Raw genomic sequence first — 20,528 nt, forward strand, 5'->3', positions numbered from 1 at the left:
GAACAAAAGGGGGGGGAGAGAAAGAAAAAGAAGAAGCCTGAGAAGCTGCAGCATAAGAAGCTAATCTATCAGCTACAAAGTTTCCTTCTCTATGTGTATGATTCACAATTAGTACATCAAACTGATTGGAAAGATTGAAGATATCATGTATGTAATGGCTGATCATCCAAGGTGGAGTCTCTGATTTGTTGTTAATCAAACTAACAACAGCTTCATTGTCACTTTCAATAATGACTTTCTTTAAATTAAGGGAGATAGCTAGCTTCATTCCTTCTCGAATCGCAGCAGCTTCCATTTGAATGGCTTTTGAGTTTCCTCCTTTACAGTAGAAAGTGAAGAGAGTGTGACCCAAGTGATTACGAGCAATACCACCAAATCCAGACTGGAAGTTGTTGGAACCCTTGCTGATTGCAGCTCCATCAACATTGATTTTAATGAAATTCAATGAAGGAGCTCTCCATTTGATACTTTTGAACTCCTTTTTTGATCTGCTATGTTGATGAAGGGCGAAGTGCTCTGCTGCTATTGATCGAGCGGATCTCCATATATGGTATGGATTACTCACTGGTCTAGAGTAAACAACATTATTGAAAGCTAACCAGATGTGCCACAACATAAGTAAGTGTTATATGAGTTCCTCTAATGCTGAGCTGTTTCTTCTTGCTGATTTCAACCAATGAGAAATCTGATCTATAAGATTTGTGGATCGATTCCACCAACAAATTCTGAGCTTTGACCATACATGTTTGGCAAAGTGGCAATGGAGGAAGATATGATTAATAGTTGCTCTTTCTTGTGCACAAAATGAGCAAGTATCACTAATTCTACATCCTCTTTCAGCTAAAAGAACAGGTGTGGGAAGCTTTCCATGCAGCAGTTTCCAAACAAAGTGAATGCATTTGGGGGGCAATGGGAGGTGCCATAAAACAAGCCATGGTATTGAAGAATTTTGATTATGATTTTCCGAAAAAAATCTATAAGCTGAAGCAACTGTGAAAATACCAGTGGATGTTTTCTCCCATATAATTTTATCTTGACAATTTGATAGTGATAATGGGATGCTAAGAATTTTTTCTGCCAGATCATTTGGCCACCAATCTCTAACTTTGGTCTCATCCCATTTAGCTGCTTCTGTATTTATAAAGAAAGATACTAAGTTAGGAGACTCACCTTGAAGTGGTAGTGGAGCTTGAAGAGCAGGAGTACCTGGGATCCATCTATCCATCCATGGATTGATACTGTTGCCATTGCCAACCATATTAATAATGCCAGGTAGCATCAAGTCTTTTGCTTTGATGATGGATTTCCATCCCCATGATGCATTAACAGGGGCAGTGGCTTGCAGAAAGCTGCAATTTCTGAAGTATTTTTCCTTCATTAATTTGTACCAAATTGACTGCTTACCAATAATAAGTTCCCAAGCTCTTTTAGCTATTAGTGCAAGATTCCACATTTCCATATTTTTGATGTTAAGACCTCCCAACCTCTTAGGATTACAAATTGTTTTCTAGTTAATGGTGTGAAAGTGAGATTTTTCCCCATTTGACCAAAAGAAATTTCTATTAGAAGAGTCCAACTCATTGAGGTTTTTTTTTGGTAAGATGAAGCATGACATATAGTGAGAGGGAAGAGCTTGTGTGACTGATTGAATAAGAACTGTTTTTCCAGCTGAGCTTAAAAGTTTTGCTTTCCAACCCTGAAGTCTGAGATTCACTCTTTGAATTAAATTCTGACATGATCTTGCTTGATCTTTCCACTAAACAATGGGATGCCAAGATAGATGTCAAGATCAGAAGTAGGAATGATGTTGAACTTTTCAGCAAGAAGATTTCTAGTTTGGTTTGGGGTGCTCTTGCTGTAGTGAGCTTTGGTTTTCTGCCGGTTCAGTTGCTGACCGCTAGACAGTATCTATCTATGATCTTCAGAAATTGGTTAGCTTCAGAGACAGTTGCTTGACCAAAAAGAATGAGGTCATCAGCAAATGCTAAGTGTGAGATGCTTTCTCCTCCATTACAAAGTTTAATACCTCTGATCTTCCTGCTTAATCTGGCTTTTTCTAAGTGACTTGAGAGTAGCACAGCACATAGAACAAAAAGATAAGAAGACAAAGGGTCTCCTTGTCTAAGACCTCGAGAGGGGTGGAAGAATCTGGATGGTTTACCATTGATAAGGATGGAGAATTGAGGAGTGGTTATGCAGAACATGATCCACTTAATCAATTCTAAAGGAAATCCATAAGCTTTAAGAACTCTCTCCACAAATGACCATTCCATTCTATCAAAGGCTTTACTCATGTCAAGCTTGATAGCCATTAAACCTTTCTTCCCTTTTTTCCTTTGATTGATCTTGTGCATGATTTCATGGCCAATCAATATGTTGTCTTGAATATGCCGGCCTTTTATGAAACCATTTTGATTGAAAGAAATGAGTTGGGGCAGGATTAGTTTGATTCTGCTTACCATTAGCTTAGAGATGATTTTATATGTAACATTACATAAGCTAATGGGTCTGAATTCATTGACAGAAGTTGGAACATCAACTTTGGGGATAAGAGAAATGAAGGTGTGATTGATTTGTGCTGAGAAGGAAGTTGTTTCAAAGAAATGATTTACATGCTCAATAAGATCATATTTGCACAAGTTCCAAGTGGATTGAAAGAAGCCACTGGAGAAGCCATCAGGGCCAGGTGATTTTAGACTAGAGATGCTGTTGAGGGCTTCAAATATTTCACTTTCAGTGAAAGGTTTGGACAGGAGCTGAATGTGATCTGAGGTGATTCTGTTTTGAATCGGTTCAAAGTAAGAGTCTTCAAATACAGGATTGGATGAAGAGTAGACTTCTTTGAAATGATTTATAAAGGCTTCTTCAATTTCATTCTGATCATGCAAAGAGCTTCCTTGATAATTGAGACATTTGATTCTGTTTCTAGCTCTTCTTTTCATAGTTGTGAGGTGAAAGAAATGAGTATTTCTATCACCATAGAGGTTCCATTGAATTCTTGATTTTTGTTGCCATTTGGTGCTGATTTGATTAAGAGTTAATCGGAGAGCAGCCAAAAGATGATTTTCTCTAATTTCCCACGATGTATCTCTTAAATTAGGAGGATATTTCATAAGGGCTTCAATATCCAATCTAATTTGAGATTCTCTTTTATGTAAGTCCCCAACAGTAGATTTGTTCCATATTTGTAATTTCTGTTTGAGTGTATGAAGTTTTGTGACTAACCGAAATGAGGGAGAGCCTCTCAGCTGAATATTCCAAAGTTGATTGACAAGATCAAAGAAAGTGGGCTCAAGTAACCAAAATTTTCAAATCTGAAAGGTTTCTTGAATTTTGTTTCAGGAGGATCAAAATGAAGGAGCAGGGCATGATGATCAGATTTAGTGAAGATGATATGTTGAACAAAAGCTTTGGGAAATTGGGAGATCCATGAGGGATTGGCTAGAAACCTGTCTATAAGGCCTTCCACTCTCCTTCTTCCTCTTTGTTTGTTACACCAAGTGGTTTTAGAACCATGAGCTTGAATGGGGATCAGATTTGAGTTATTTGTGAAGTTTTAAAAATCAAATAATCTATTATTTCTTAGTGTTAATCCCCCTACCTTGTCTTGTGAAGAAAGATAAGAATTCCAGTCCCCAATGAAGTTTGCAAGACTGTGAAGTGTGTGCCATTGTATTTTCTTCAAGTGGAAATATGGACTCATGTAAACAAAAGTCATATTCCATTTCATCAAGTTATTGCACACAAGAGAATGTATACACCAGTTTGAAGACCAAATGACATCTAAAGAGATGGTAGATTCCCAACACAAAAGAAGACCACTACAATCAGAGGAAGGAGGAACAAAGAAAAAGTGATCAAATCCAAACTGTCTACAAATAATTCTAGGACATAAAATAGTGCTTTTGACTTCGGATAGGAACACAAAAGATGGTCTAAATTTTCTAAGATTAGCTTTAATTTCCTTCTGAGTCGAGGGGTGACCAAGCCCTCGACAGTTGAGACAAAAGGCCCTCATTTTTTTCTCTGATGACTGTTTATAATCAGCTATCACAACCTCAAGCAGAGCAAAACACATTTACAGAGTCACCTATTGATCAAAAATTTTCTTGAAAAATACCATGTTTTATCCAATAATAACCAGCAGATCAAAATATAAGCTAATCACAAATGATAAAAGGAAACGAGAACTAATCAAAAAGAGAAATAAAAGACAGCTTGCAAACAGCCAGATGTTGAAATGGAATAGTATGAAACAGAGAGCTCTATTAACGAACCAGTATGGATGAATACCTGAAATCGACTGCAGGCTAGAATGAAGTCTTACTAACTTACCATCAGCAACGAGAACTTACCATCTACAATGAACACCCCCCCTAGAGATCTTCTTCCAACAGATTTTACAACACCAAAGATGGAAGAAATGGTGAACCGTCACTCAGAATAGATGAGGAAGAGAAAGCCCTTCGTCAGCGACCAAAATCGCAAGAGGAAGCCTCCAAGAGTATAGAAGCACCAGAATGCAAAATTGAAGCTCTATAGAAGAAAAACATCAACAAACCTCACATCGGAGGTAATACATTAAACCTCAAAATGGTTAATCAAAAGCAACAGCTCGTTGCAGAAGGAAGAAATCCCAGATTTCAAAGAGCAGAACCCGAATCGTAGGGAAACGTAGAACCTGAATCGCAGGTAAAAACCCTGGGGTTTATGTGTGTGAAAAGCATCAATTCTTTTAAAAAATTGGAAAAAAGAAGAAGTAGATTACACATCTGGTTTGGGCTGTTTGTGTTCCAAAAATTGCAAAATTAGTGGTGTTGCTCATAGCGTACTCAAAACTATGCTGAAGCATCAATTCGTTTAAAAATTGAAAAAGAAAATAAATAAGAAACAAATCAGATTACACATCTGGTTCGGGCCTTTTTGCGTTTAAAAAATTGTAAAATTGCACAAAAAGGACAAGAAACAAGAACGTTACCATAGAATGCCCAATTGAACGTATTAGCTTAAGTTTTTTCTTTGAGAAATCACTTACCAGCTTCAATCAAAACATCAAGTAAAGAAAATTTAGTCTTTTTTGGATTTAAGATATCATTAGATAATTAAGCTACTCTGTTGGAAATTAGTAGTTCGAAGTTGTTTGGAGATTCTAATCATGCTATAAGGAAAATTTTCGTGAGATAACCAAGATATATTGATCAAAACAGTTGTTTTCTTGGTGACAAAGATGAAGTTAGACAGTAACTCAGGTTTTAAACGAACCGGGGTTTTGGCCCAGTTTTGAGCCCACTTTGAGACATGTAAGTTTTGCGTTTCTCTTGAAAAGGTGGAAAAAAGGTCGTCTTCCAATGTGGGTATTTTTGTCTTTTTGACATCAAAAGATAACCTCCCGATAGTATGCCTTTCACTCTTCATCCACTTCTTGCTATTTCTCCCACGAAGGTCATCGTCTCCCTTGACCTTTCTTCTGTGGACCTATGAAGGTTGTCTTGGCTTCAGTATCCTTGATTGAACCTGCAAAGCTGCGAAGGTATGAGCAAGGGTTTTCGTATCTTCATTTTTTTTTACTCTTTTGATTTCTAATTTTCTTCCTTTGCCACAATTAATTTGGGATTTTATTTACTTTGTTCAATGTTTTGTTCTTGCTAATATGTAGATTGTGATGAATCCGAGATCTCAACTCTCTGATTATTCAAGTGTTATTGATTGAGTAAAATACAATAAGTTTTTCGCATTCAAATGATAGTAGGTGTTCTATTATTTTGTAAACTAAGAGTTCTTCTAGGCTCCAAAATTTCTCAACCCCAACGGGTGGCTCAGTTGGTTAAAAATCAACACCTCCAAGTAGAACGTCAAAGTTCAAATTCCCTTATATTTAAATTATATGTAATAGTCACTCCCCCCAACCAAAAAAAGAAAAAGAAAAAAAGAAGGTGTAGTCAAGGTTCGCATAATTAAGCTATCCTAGGCCAAACTTCAATTCCCCAAAGACCCTTAAGTAAGTGAAGGGATTCTCCCTTCACCCATCTTCTTCCTATCCATTTGGGTTGACAAAAATCTCGTCACCAATGGCAATGGCATGGATATGGGTGTTTGGATAGTAAGCAGCAATGTTCTTCTTAACCCATATGTTGGAAAAGGAAGGTCTCTATGCAGCTAGGTAGAGCCTTTTGTTTGGCAAATCGACGACGACCTTGATGCCTGAACTAGAAAGTGTTTTAATTTAGTTGAGAAATAAGAGAAGCTAAAAAGCATAAAATTTCAGGCAGAGAAAACCCAGAGAATTCAGCCGCTAATCAATTCACCTACTAGTAAGAAGTTGAGCACCCAGTACTAGGGACCAAAAACAACAGAATTATTTTGCAAACTCATAATCAAGAAGACAAGCCAAAGACAAAAACTAAGATTCTTCGAGAGAAGTAGTTCCTTTGTGTTGAGAATTTTAATTATGCCCAAGGGCAATTATAGAATTGCATAATTGGGCAGTTATAATACATGAGGAGATATAAAGAACTGTCATTCCACTCTCATTAGTGATACTGGATTCGTTGGACTTTCTCTCTTTCTCCACAAAATGTAAGAAGTAAACCGACGGGAAGAGGAGCAGATTTGGCTCCTCTTCTTGATCTCATATTTTTGACCATCCATCTACAAAGGTATTTAAGTTTGTGGACTAGATTCTCTTTCCACTAGATTGCAGATTTATTGGTGACGGATTGTGTGGAGGAACGACTACGTGGATCCTTTCTTTTTCTTCCACTTGCATTTTCTATTTGGGATTAGCGTATTAGGTAAGACTCTATCCTTCCTCTTGGATCAGTCAAATAATATATAGTTTTCCATCTAGGGTTCCAATAAAACCATGGATCCTCCCTCTTTGATGTCATCTAAGATATCAACAATAAAATTTAGAAGGAAACAAACAACGTAAGAAGTTGGGGCTTTGACAATTACAAAATTGCATAATTGGGCAATAACAATACATGAGGATATATTGGTAACTGTCATCCCACCCTCATTAGTGATACGAGATTCATTGGACTTTCTCTCTTTCTCCACAAAATGTAAGAAGTAAATTGAAGGGAAGAGGCGCAGATTTGGCTCCTCTTCTTGATCTCATATTTTTGACCATCCATCTACAAAGGTATTTAGGTTTGTGAACTGGATTCTCTTTCCACTAGATTGCGGATTTATTGGTGACGGATTGTGTGGAGGAACAATTATGTCGATCCTTTCTTTTTCTTCCACTGCATTTTCTATTTGGGATTAGCGTATCAGGTAAGACTCTATCCTCTCCTTTTGGGGAATGATGAATCTAAGTATCATGTTGTCCATTTAGATAGAACCATCATTGGCATCAAAGCCCAAGCTTCCCACGTTGTTTGTTTCCTTCTAAATTTTATTGTTGATATCTTGGATTACATCCAATAGGGAGGATCCAAGGTTTTATTGGAACCCTAGATGGAAAACTATATATTATTTGATTGATCCAAGAGGAAGGATTTTGTGTGTTGTTGGAATTTATTAATATAATTAATAAATAAGATGCCCAAGGGCAAATCTAGAAACTCACAATTAGGGTTGTTACAGAATATAGGTTATATATTTGTAACCACCGCATCACTTGATATTGTGTGATTAATTCATACGAGAATTCTGCCAGAAAAAGAGGCGACTCCATCTCTCTCTCCCTTTCTCCAAGAAACGTAGGAAGATTTTTTCTTCCCTTTGCTTTAGATCACTCATCCATCATTTTTCCACACGGCATTTGGGTTGTGGAAATTATTCCCTATCCTAGTGATTGTGGAGTCTCCTCGGTAGATCTTTGGTGGTGGAACGAGAACATGGATCCAGATTTACTTCCGCTGCGTATACTTCATATTTGGGAAAGCGAATTCAAGTAAGGATCTTTCCCTTGTCAATTAATTGAATTGAACTATTTTGAGTATTACCAACATTGGTATTAGAGCCAGGTTCCCACGATTCTCAATTCCTCCCCATTGTTTAATTTCATTGTATGGATCCAATGGGAGGATCAAGGGTTTATGGAAACCCATGGAGAATTCGAGATTTAATATGAAACCCATGGGAGAATTCATAGGGTTTTTGGAAACCCTTATGTTTTGGGTTCGGATCCGAATGAAAGGATCCTTGTAAATTTCCCTTATGAATTTTTGCATGAATTGATTATCCATGATAATTATTTTTGTTTAATAATGATTGTTGGATTTTTTTTTAATGTGTTTTTTTTTTTGGATGATTTTTGGGTGAAAAAAAATGTGATGTTTTGTTTTTTTGAAAAAAAATTCTTCAAGAAAAAAATTAGAAAAACGCTGTTTTTTGGTCATTGTGGACCAAACGGACGACCGACCGTCTGTCTACTGTCAGACAGTACACAGTGGCCCAGACGGATTTTCCTTCTGGGAGACGGTCATCCGTCTGGTTGCAAATGTCACATCCACCCAGCCGGTATCCTATCTAGCATACCCGGGATGTGATCCACAGCCCGAAGATCAAGATCGAGCGGCCATGCCTCCCACATACACGATAACGTAATCATGAACAATATAATCAATGTTCAAAGTAAGTAATAAATAGATCAAGTGAATAAGAAAAGATAATCAATTAGAGTGCGGAATTTATCAAGTATCAATTACACATAAAGAATCTCAAAAGGGAAAGAGTGATCAGGAGTCACTCCTTCAAATATAGCGGAAAGTGGTTAATCAATCTTAGTTACAGCCAATATCAAGAATAAATCCATAAGAGTTAAAGACAACATATCCAGGTGTTTAATAGTAATCCAGGGAAATGGGGCACTACGCAAAGGTTTCTTCTATTTTTATGATTGTTTCTTCATAAGTGTGGAAGAAGTGAAACCAGCGTGGCCGCTCCCTCACCATGGTGGGGCTAACCCTGGTACATGAACCATAATCCTGACTCTCATCGTAGCCATCACCCGAAGGGTAGTATGCGGGATCATAGCTCATGTCGTAGAGTGTGCCATCAGAGTCTTCTACACATGCAGGATAATCTAACAAATTGCACGAAAGGAATGAGTTCAAAAGAACTCAGCAAGGCAAGTCGTTTCATAACATATAACTCATACGATACAAGTCACGATATGATGCAAGATGATATGAGACAATGATGATAGATGATTCTAACCCTAAGTATGCTAGTCTCTAAGGTAGACATGCTTTAAGCCATAGCACCATACTTCTTTAGGTTGTCTGTCACTCCCTCTCAATCATACATGATATCTTGGGTCTGCCGGGGTAATTGGGTAAAGTCCTCATCAAAACCATGGTTGGGGATTAAGTCACCACTCTCTCACATCACCATTGGTATAAGTATTGGCGCATGTCACGGCGAAGCCTAGCCCAATGCAAGTCATCTACTTAGTCGTATCATGTCAGATCCGGATACTTTCCCTATGGCACCGACCAACTCAGTTCCGTATCCTTCACACTAGAGTCAGTGTATCCTATGGTTCCCACCAACTCCGACTACGGACTCATCAACACTATTGGTCATCCACAAATGGTAAACGGGAAGCTCTCACGTCATCTCACGGGTTGGTTACCGGTCTTGAGCGCATGTGAGCCCAAGTCTATCCATTTGCAACCCTACCAATAAATGGCCCCTTTCGGGTATCCGCAGTATGGTTTAAGTTCTCTCATGGAGTGGTTACCGGTCTTGAGCTCCCATCAACCATACTCTACCACGGGTCGTTTGGTCTCAATACCCTTCCGATTTGGGTTTGATACAACAAGGATAATCCTAACCATACACCTAGACAATCCTATGTATGTCATCCAATAACCCGGGAAAGTGTCGATGGACACCTTCGGAGAATATCCCATACTATTCCCTCCGATGTCCAAGGACAGAAGTGTCGGAAGGACACTTCCCAATCCCAAGTCATACGTAGTCATTCACAAGCTCAATCTCATCATATCATACATAATCAATAATTCATCATATAAACAAAGGCATATCATAACATGATTATTCATATACATAATCATAAAGGAGAATTAAGCATTATATTCCGAATGCCATATAACATACAATTACTGATAAAAATGCATACAATAGTCATGCATGGTTAAGGAGTACACATAGGAAGTATATCTACTAAGTTTCCAAAGTATAAGCATGTTTGCATAATCAACAAACTTGAGGTGGCGACTGCCCTTACCTTAATCGAGTCGGCAAATAGAATTAAGAATCACCAAAAATAGCCCCAAAAGTCAGTGTTGTACCCTAGACAACATATAAACAACATTAGAAAAGAAAGCAATCGAATCGGAGGTCAAACGAAGCATTTTGGCACAAACAAGGATGCTGTCATATCTTGGTCGACTAGCTAGTCGACTGTCAGTCGACCAAAGCTTGTTAGTAATGGGCAGAATTGAAGATTTGGCCCGAAACTGATCTTCCGATGCTCTGATCGACACAAAATTTGGAGGGCATGATTATGGCAATATGGGGACACTACACACCAAAAATTCTCACGATCCAACGGTTCAATTGTGAATACCCAAATCAAAACCCTATGTTTTATATGCTAAACATCACATATTGAGTTGGAATTGATTGCAATGGTAAGAATTGATGGGGAATCAATTAAGGGGATGATAAGAATTGAATTAGGATCATGATTCAATAGTAATTCAATTTAGCATACATCTACACTTCAATTTGAACTAAAGAATAGGTTGAAATGAAGGGAATCAAAGCAATGCAATGTAAGCAATCTTAATGGGAGTATAACATAGCAAGAGTGGGGTGATAATCATGGAATTGAAAGGGGGAACTCATGGTTAAGTGTTTGCAAGGTTGCAGCACTTCAACCATGGTCTTAAGATCATAAATTGATAGAATAATGAGTAGCTTAGAAGAAGAATAAGAGGAATCATACCTTGAGTTGATGATTGAAGTGTAAAACTAATGATTGGAGTCAAGGATCTTCACAAACACCAAGAAAAGCCCAAGAGAGTGTCAAACCTCGTTCTCTGGAGTGCCAATGATTAGTTTAGGCCCTCATTCACGAGTTCCAAAAAGGTAGGGTCAAAATGGGAAGTGATTTTGTGAATTTTTGAAATTCATAACTGCTGGTCGACTGGCTGGTCAATTGTCGTCGACCAAGCAGTCGACAAGGCTTGACAGCAACTTAGAACAGGGAATTGGAAGGCCAGACAGATCCGAATTGAGTTGGATTTTCTCCTACAAGTCAATCAACAAGTCTAGTTTCAAGAAATACCTTCGGATTGAGCACGGGGTTCAATAGGTGCTTCAACTAATTCAATCTTCTTCGATGCGCAGATTTTCACTAAACACTGACAATGTGCTCAAGTAAGGGGCATCATTGTCAATGTCCATAGGCTCTGGATCAAGCATCGAATCTTTAACTAAGAGGGCCCACAAGTCTCTTCTACCTCCACTTCGGGTCTTCGGACCTGCAACAGTATAAAATATGGGCCTGGTCAGGGTTAGGATAAGGCCGGATTTTATAGCAGAAATCCAGACGGATTCCCAGACGGAGAGCCGTCTCAAAATCCGTCTGATTTTTTGTCCAGTTTTGAATGTGTTTCTATTTACTGGACATCAATGGCTCACAATCAATGTGATGTTTGAGCATTGAGGGCCTAATGGGGCCTAGTGGGAGCTATGAGGTAGAAGTGTTCTGTGTGAACCACCTCATAGCATTAACATGATTGCATGTTTTATTTTAATAAAACTGTTTTTTTTAATTATGGGTCTATCAATCATGTTTTTCTTGCACAAAATGAAACTAGTGTATAAGTCTATGTGGGTTTGCATGAGAATTTGATTGAATGTTTGTTAGCATATCTTTTGGTTTAAATGCTTACCCCATAGGTTGACTATGCTAGTGTGATTTGATGTTGCTTGAGTTGTGTTTTATGCTAGAATAGTTGAACTCATCCTTGTATGTAATGTCTCTAGAATAAATGGCTACTACAAAAAGCATAGTTGCTGACCTTACTAAAGGTGATAAGTTGAATGAGAGGAACTATGACCTCTGGCACCGAAAGGTGCAATAACTCCTGGAAGAGTAGGATATGCTAGAAACCATAAATTAGACCATGAACCCACCTGAGGAAGGTACCACTGCATAGCATCGCAGGGACCTTAAGACATACAATGCTTGGAAGAGGAAAGACCGGGTAGCTAGGATTACAATCCTGAGCTCTATGAGGGATGATCTGATGCTTCGTTTTGAGAAGCATAGGACTGCAAAGTCTTTGTGGGAGGCTGTGAAGTTCTAGTACGGAGGGACTTCCACCATAAGAGGCCGCCAACTTGGACTCACCTTTGGCGGTTATAAGATGCGCCAAGGTCACACCATGAGGCAGCATATAACCATTATGTCTAACATGATTAGTGAGTTAAGCACATGTGGGCACCAAAAGACTGATGAGGAGCAAGTCTCCGCAGTCATTAGGTCATTGCCAAAGACTTGGGAGCATATGAAGATCTTCTTGACTCATGCTGATGAAGTCAAGACTTTTGATCAAGCTGCCAAGCACCTTGGGCTAGATGAGGATCGGATGTTGGCCGATGCCCCTCAAACTGAAGTATTTACTGCTGAAGCTAGCACTAGTAAGGGTGCAAGCTTCAAGCGCAAGAGAGAGAAAGCTTAACCTCAGCAATCCAAGCAAAGTAACCAGGGTGGGAACAAAAACAAGAGTGGCCCCAAGCGTTCAAGGGGGATTAGTGCTGGCAAGAAGAAATCAGCTTTGATTTGCTTCAAGGGCCGAAAGCCTAGTCATTTTGCTCGTGATTGCACTGAGCAGGAGGTATGTACTGTGTGTTATACCTCATCTTGTTATGTAACAAGTTCTACTATGCTTGCTGAACTAACAAAGGAACGATCGAGCTTCGTGGAATATCGTCATATTCCAAGAGGAAGCATGGGAATAATGATGGGGAACAGTTCAAGTGTGGAGGTTCATGGCATAGGCACATGCAAATTAGTTTTGCAAGGTGGCCGGACGTTGTTACTCCATGATGTGTTGTATGCTCCAAACATTCGGCGGAATCTGTTTCTGTCATTTATCTTTTGAGACATGTTTTTAGAGTTGTATTTGAAAACAATTATTTGGTTTTGTATCTGGGTGATACAGTTTATGGTTATGGTTTTCTTAATAATGGTTTCAATGTATTGGATACAATTGATTATTCATTTAATTCTAGTAGTGCTTTTGTTTGCCAAAATATTGTGTGTATTGATTCTAATTTGTAGCATGCTAGACTAGGACATATTGGCTTAGATAGGATGAGTAGGTTGGCAAGAGAAGGTCTCTTAGGCCAAGGTTCACTATCTGATTTGCCAACCTGTGAGTCATGTCTAGCAGAAAAAGCAACTAGAAAACCATTTAAAAAGGCTTTGAGAGCCTCTTTTCCTTTAGAACTTATCCATTCAGATGTGTGTGGACCCATGAATGTGCATACTAGAAAAGGACAGGCTTATTTCATCACATTCATAGATGATTATACACGGTATGGTCACATTTATCTAATTTCTCATAAGTTAGAAGTTCTAGAATGTTTTAAGAAATTCATGAGCTTAGTTGATAATCAGTTACATAAAAGGATTAAAACTCTTAGAACGGATAGAGGTAGAGAGTATCTCTCCGATATGTTCAAAGGGTTGTGTGATGAAAAGGGGATATCTAGACAACTTACTATTCCAGGGACTCCACAGCAAAATGGGGTTGTTGAGAGGAGGAATAAAACCTTGCTAGACATGGTGAGATCCATGATGGCGCAAGCAAATCTACCCATCTCTTATTGGGGAGATGCTTTGCTAACTGCTGCCTATATCCTCAATAGAGTTCCAACCAAATCGGTTCCTTCCACACCATATGAGTTGTGGATCAGAAGGAAGTCAGATTTGAGTTACTTGCGCGCGTGGGGATGTGCAGCATAAGTTCACTCTACTTTTCACCAATATGGAAAGCTTGGACCCAGAGGAAGAAAGTCTATCTTTGTGAGATATTCTAAACCCTCAAAGGGCCATGTCTTCATTGGACTAGATGAGAGTGAGAGGAGAATGGAACTTGAGTCTAGGGATGCAACATTCTTGGAGAATGATTTTCCATCTCTTTCAGGAGTTAACAAAGAATCATTAGAAATCTTTGAGATACAAGATGGTGGTCTTGTCACTCCAGGGATTCAGATTCTGGATTAATGAACCTGGGGTTCATCCAGAAGATCTTAGTGGGAGTGGGAGTGCAGATATGATAGCTACCTCAGTGGGTGAGCAATCTGACATGCATTTGCGCGCTTAGTGGGCGCAAGCTAGTTCCTCGTCGACGTTTCGACATAAAGGATGAAGCCTACATGGTAATTCCTGAAGAGATCGACTATGAGATGACTTCTTTCGATGAGCATGAACCAAAGAGTGTGCAGGAAGCTCTTGCGGGGTCAAGCTCAAAGGAATGGTTGAAAGCAATAGAGGAAGAGTTTGAGTCGATGAAAATTAATCATGTCTGGGACATGGTTGACTTGCCGTCGGGCCGAAAGGCAATGGGAACAAGTGGGTTCTCATGATCAAGAGAAAGGCGGATGGATCTATTGAGAGATTCAAGGCTCTTTTAGTGGCTAAGGGCTACACCCAATGAGAGGGCGTTGATTATGAGGAAATTTTTTCGCCTGTGGTTAGGTTTGCCTCAATTCGCCTCATTCTAGCCAATGTTGCTCAGTTGGACTTGGAGCTTTATTAGATGGATGTAAAAACTGCTTTTCTCAATGGAGAACTTAAGGAAGAGATCTATATGGATCAACCTCAAGGCTTAGAAGCTAATGGACTTGAGCGCAAAGTGTGCAAGCTTAAGAAGTCCATATATGGCTTAAAGCAAGCATCTAGATAGTGGAATGTGCGCTTCCACCAAGCTATGATGGAAAATGAGTTTTCCATGCTTGAGGAAGACCACTGTGTTTACACCAAGAGATCTAATGGTAATTATGTCATTCGACAATTGTACGTAGATGACATACTTATGGCTAGCAATAGCAAGGAGCTATTGGAAGGAGCTATTGGAAACCATTAAGAAATGGTTGTCCTCCGTATTTGATATGAAGGACATGGGTGAAGCAAGCTATGTGCTTGGTGTCAAGATTGTCAAAAATAGGCAAAAGAGATTACTAGGTTTATCTCAAGAGACCTATATTGACAATGTCTTGACGAGATACCAGATGCACAACTGCAAACCAATTGATATTCCAGTGGAGAAGGGTTTGCATTTGAGCCTTGATATGGGTCCTAAGACTCCAGAGGAGAAAATCAAGATGGAAAGAGTTCCATATTCTAGTGTAGTAGGTAGCATGGAAAAAATGCGAAACGACCGGGGACGAAAAAATCATTGGTGGCGAAACCCGAAATTTCCCCGGGCGAATATGGGTGAGCCGCGAACGGGGGAAACGGAAACGGGGTTCGATGAAACCCGAATCGACAAACCGAAACTGGTTTTGTTTAGGAAGGCGACAGGGCAATGTAAAAAGGACGACGAAACCGGGAACCAAAGTCGACGGGAACGAGCGGAGGCGAGAGTTTCGACACGAGGTTTCGACCATTTCGACCATTGACCTTTTCATGGTTTTGCATGATTCAAGAGATTCAAGCACCCTTGGGAAACGGCACTTGTTGGTGGATTATTTCAAAGTTTGAAGCTCTATTAGAAGGAACCAGCTTGAATGGTTGGAGAGTTTCCTTGCTTTTAGCTTCATTTCCTTGGGTTTTAGCTCATTTCCGCTCTCTTCTTTCCCTTGCTCCTCTTCCCCTTGAAATTTGTGTTCAGCACGAGTCTTGCGCAAGTTGGCTCATGTATTCCATTCAGCTTAAAAAATTAAATCTTTAGTTGTTTAGCATGCTTAATAGATGTATTCCAACAGCTTTAAAAAATTAAATCTTTAGGTTAGCATGCTTAATAGATGTATTCCATTTACGCTTTAAAAAATTAAATCTTTAGGTAGCATGCTTAATAGAGACTTACGAGAATATGTTCAAGTTGGAATGTTCAATGTTGGATGTCCGAATTTTGATCGAAATTTTGGTACATAACTTGTTAATGAAATATGCCATTATCTTGTTCTCTCTTCTATTGTTGTTCACTTGTTCCATTATAGTGCAAGCTAAATTGAAGAATTTTTCTTAGTTTTTGTATTTAGATGTTAAACGGTTAAAGTATTAATGCTTTGATTAAAATTTAAGTGTTGGACTGTTGGGTTTCTATTTTAAGCTTTTAACGGTGATTATTAAATATTATGTATGTTTGTATCGGGAATGATTCGGCACAAGCTTTTGAGTTTTGAGTTGGAGATTCAGATAGAAACACAATGCCGACATAGCTGGCAGATGGAAGCCTCGCGGATGATAGGAAAAAGTCGAGTGTAAATATTGTTTGAAAAGATTGGATCGGTGGGGCCACAGACTAAAGATCCATCTAGCGGGAGGGGACGCAATGTGGTTGGATGCCCCAATGCCCTTATGAAGTTAAAGTGGCAATGGAAAGTATGTGAAAGGAGGGCAAGAGAAGAGGGCACAAAAGAAAGCAAAGAGGGCGGTGAGGCGAGCATAGAGGAGGGGAGGTGGGAGAGACAAATGGGATCCGGACCAGCGATGCATCATCGAGGCAGAGATGGAGAGAGTACTCGGGATGAGTAGGGAGTCTTATAGACCAATGAGATCGGAGGACACGAGAGCCGGGGGCGGGGTCATCCGGAGATCCGGATGTTGGGAGGGCAAGTGGAGGCAGCTCCGGATGAGGAGGAGCCGAGTACCGGAGAGTCGGTCCATTACCATGGGCCCCACGATCACGACCTAGTGCCACATCTACCGCTTCTAGACCCATTGAGGCCGATCCGATGTGCAGATACACGACCGATCCCGACTTGTTTTCAGGCCAGCAAAACAGAAGAAATTAAAGCATATGTGGGGTAATGTGAAGGACAAGGTGGGGATGGCCTTTTCTAAGTGGGCATTATATCACGGTGTTCGGCAAATGCGCACGGGGGCCTTATTATACGGCGATGGTGGATGAGATCGGTGGCGGACGTGGGGTGGTTGGGCCAACCCCATATGAGATATATAATGTATATCTCCCACGGCATAAGGAAGAGTTGAAAGCCACATTGATGGCCTTAAGCCAATGTGGATGCACTATGGGGTGACAGTGATGTGTGATGGTTGGACTGGTCCCACTAGACAGACTATCATCAATTTTATGTTGAATTGTGATGGGAGGACGGTGTTCCTCAAGTCTGTTGATGCATCCGGTCACAAGAAGGATGCAAAATACATATATGGGTTGTTGAAGAATGTGGTGAAAGAGGTTGGAGTCGAGCACGTGGTGCAAGTTGTGACCGATAATGGCGCCAATTTCAAGAAGGCTGGGATGAAGTTGATGGAGGATCCCAGGTATAGGCTCTTTTGAACTCCTTGTGCAGCACATTGTATTGATTTGATGCTAAAAGACATGGGGGAAGTCAAATTTGTGAAGAATGTGGTTCAACGGGCTCGAAATGTGACCACATTCGTATATAACCATGGACTTGCTTTGGATATGTTGAGGAGGACATATGGTGGTGATTTGGTGAGGCCTGGGGTCACAAGATTTGCTACAAATTGGATTTCCTTGAAGAGTTTTCAGAAGAAGAAAGCCCAACTACGTGCTATGTTTGCATCTGAAGACTGGTTTGCTTGGCCCCAATCGGAATCACCGGCGGGAGAGCAGCACGGGCTACCATATCCAGTGATAGCTTCTGGGCAAATCTAAGAGTTGTTATCAAGCTTCTAGACCCTGTGGTGACAGTCTTGAAGTTGGTAGATCAACAAAGGAAACCAACTTTACCACATATATGGGCTGCAGTTGAGATGATGAAGGAGATGGTTAAGAAAGTCTATCCTAGGGGCAACCAGAAATTCCTTAACATCATCCAAGAAAGGTGGGAAAGGCAATTGAAACATCCATTGCATTTGGCTGGTGAGTTGAAAGTTATTAAAATTTTCAAGTTATTACTTAAATACTTAATTGTTAATAACGTAATACTTATTATGTAGTTTTATAGTTTCTTACCATCTCATTTGTTGGCTTGTTTGATAGCCTATTATTTGAACCCCATGTACCACTACAGTAAAGAACTTGGGATGAGGACAGATTTGATCCGGGCAGTCCATGATGTAGTGGAAAGGTTGGAACCAGATGCGACAAAACAAGCATTAATTAATAATGAGGTAAGACTGTGAGTTGTGACTTGTGAGATGACTAGTAGTCTAGTACTTAAGAATTAGGCTAAATACTTGTTTCTTATTACTAACTTTGTAATTATTTATCGCAGTTAAAGGCTTTTAGAGATGCTACTGGTAGCTACGGTCGCTCGATCGCTATTCAGAGCTAGGGAGAACACCACTCCGGTTAGTCACTTAGTCAGTTAGTCTAAGTCTTAGATGCTCAATTTGAGTTTTTGACACAATTTATTTTTACTATTATTAATTAGGTTGGTTATGTTTCTTGCAGCTGAGTGGTGGCTGCAATACGGGTTAGACTCGGAGTACTTGATTAAGATTGCAGTTAGAGTGCTCTCCCAGACATCTTCTGCCACCGGCTGCGAGCGTAATCGGAGCACATTCAATCGATACATTCTAAGAGGCGGAACCGTTTGGGGGTGAAGCGGCTGGAGGATCTTGTATATGTTCATTATAATATGAGGTTGAGAGAGGAGCACATTAGGTTAGGTCAAGAGCAAGGTAATGGGGACAAGATTGAGTTGGTGACATCTTTGCCATAGATGATGATGAGGAGGAGTACCCCCTATTTGAGTGGGTCGAGAGAGCCATTATTGGATGAGGCGGGAGGTCGACCCACATCAAATTGCACGAGAGATGGGGGCTGATGTGAATGAGTTCTTGGCCACGAGAGGGAGAGTGCACACCGAGCCTAACCGTCCTTGTACCACACCCCGGTGCATCCAAAGTGTCGGTGAGGATAATATTATATGGTCGAGATGATGATGATGATATTACTCACCACCCGCTAGTCGGGCACGGGATGATGCGGCGATGATGATGATGATGGACTTGGTAGTGGCCCTAGTGGGAATGACAGTGGGAGTGATGATGATGATGATGATAATGATGGTGGTGGTGGTGATGATGATGATGGTGGTGACGGGCCAGCTGATCGAGATTCAGCGAACCACGGAGAGACCACCACCACCACCACGAGCCAGCGATTGAGAGTCGGGGACATGGAGGGCCATTAAGGTTCACGGGGAGAGTCAATTCACCCATGCTACCCGGGATGTCGACCACGGTGCAGGTCGTAGTTCCACTTGCGACGGAAGGGGAAAGGGAAAGGGAAGCACCATGGACATGGGTATGAGGATGACACTTCATCGTACGGGTCTTACAATCCCATTGAAGTGAATAGCTTGGCAGGCTCCATAGGATCTATGAGTCTAGATGAGTCAAGAGGCTCCACCGTCGGATACCGGATACCGGCAACAGCTGATCCCCACTCGACGAGAGCGGTGCTGCATCTTCTCCGGGGCTTATAGTAGTGCATCTTATGGTCGGGGTTTCCTCAGGATTATGGAGGACATAAAGTAGTGGAAGTGGAACAGGGTAGGATGTATTATCCAGCGTCTGATGGGAGGACGGTATATGTGCATAGGGGTGCAACTTATACGAATGCTGATTCGGGGGCACGAGATGTTTGTGGAGCAGATCTTGGGTGCAACCCCAACCCATACCCCCAGATTCATCAAGAAGGACTTCCCTATCCTTATTGTGCATTCCCTCGAGATCGGATATCTTATGCATGTTGATGACCAGACCTATAGAGCTGCAGTTGTGATTACCTCGACAACCATAGGCATCACATGTCATGGGATGTCTATGTCCGTTGGTCAGAGGAGAGGATGTCACAAGCACGACTACTCAAGTCACGGGATGGATCCGCCGAGGCACTCCTATTGGCACTGACTTAGTGAGTTGTACTTCCCATTTTATTTTTATTACTAGTTACATTGTATCTGATGTTTAAGAGTTTATTTGATATTTCGAATTGAACTTAAAAGTTAGAAGTTAGAGCTTAGAAGTTAATATGTTCATGTTGAATGTTATGCTTATTTGCTTAAGTATAGTTAACTTTATTGTGTACTTCTCGGTCATCTTTACATTAATGTTATGTAATTTAAAAGACATATTTACATTGATTTTTTTACTAAAATGCATGTGCCAATGTGTTCTTTATACACTAATTAGCTTAAATACAGAATCCCACCCCAAAATAGTCTCTAAAACCTGTCGAAACTTGTGCGAAAAAGTCCTCGGTTTCCTCGAAATTTCCCAAGTTTCCACCTAAGTTTCCCATTTTTACCCGGTCAAAACTTGAGTTTCCCTTGAATTTTTTACCATGGTAGGTAGCCTTATGTATGCTATGATGTGTACTAGGCCGGATATTTGTTATGCAGTGGGTTTGGTTAGTCGGTACCAA

General features: G+C 40.3%; 1 protein-coding gene across 1 annotated transcript; it reads left to right on the forward strand.

The window, feature by feature from the left end:
- The first annotated feature begins 17,255 nt into the window (after positions 1–17,255).
- On the forward strand, positions 17,256–18,700 carry LOC149022563 (uncharacterized). Its single transcript, XM_089147648.1, has 5 exons — positions 17,256–17,449; positions 17,722–18,014; positions 18,135–18,265; positions 18,370–18,394; positions 18,549–18,700. The coding sequence occupies exons 1-5, from the start codon at positions 17,256–17,258 to the stop codon at positions 18,698–18,700; spliced, it is 795 nt and encodes a 264-aa protein (XP_089003774.1).
- Positions 18,701–20,528: the final 1,828 nt, after the last annotated feature.

Source organism: Hakea prostrata, chromosome 3, assembly GCF_041222555.1.
Source record: "Hakea prostrata isolate BN-2017 chromosome 3, UWA_Hpros_2, whole genome shotgun sequence".
Taxonomy (NCBI): Eukaryota; Viridiplantae; Streptophyta; class Magnoliopsida; order Proteales; family Proteaceae; genus Hakea; species Hakea prostrata.

What these genes read in the sequence shown, in the direction of transcription:
- LOC149022563 (XM_089147648.1), top strand. Translation starts at nt 17,256, where the DNA reads ATGTTGAATTGTGATGGGAGGACGGTGTTCCTCAAGTCTGTTGATGCA. An exon ending in ACATCCATTGCATTTGGCTG is followed by an intron (nt 18,015 to 18,134) that starts GTGAGTTGAAAG and finishes CTTGTTTGATAG; the next exon opens with CCTATTATTTGAACCCCATG. An exon ending in AAGCATTAATTAATAATGAG is followed by an intron (nt 18,266 to 18,369) that starts GTAAGACTGTGA and finishes TATTTATCGCAG; the next exon opens with TTAAAGGCTTTTAGAGATGC.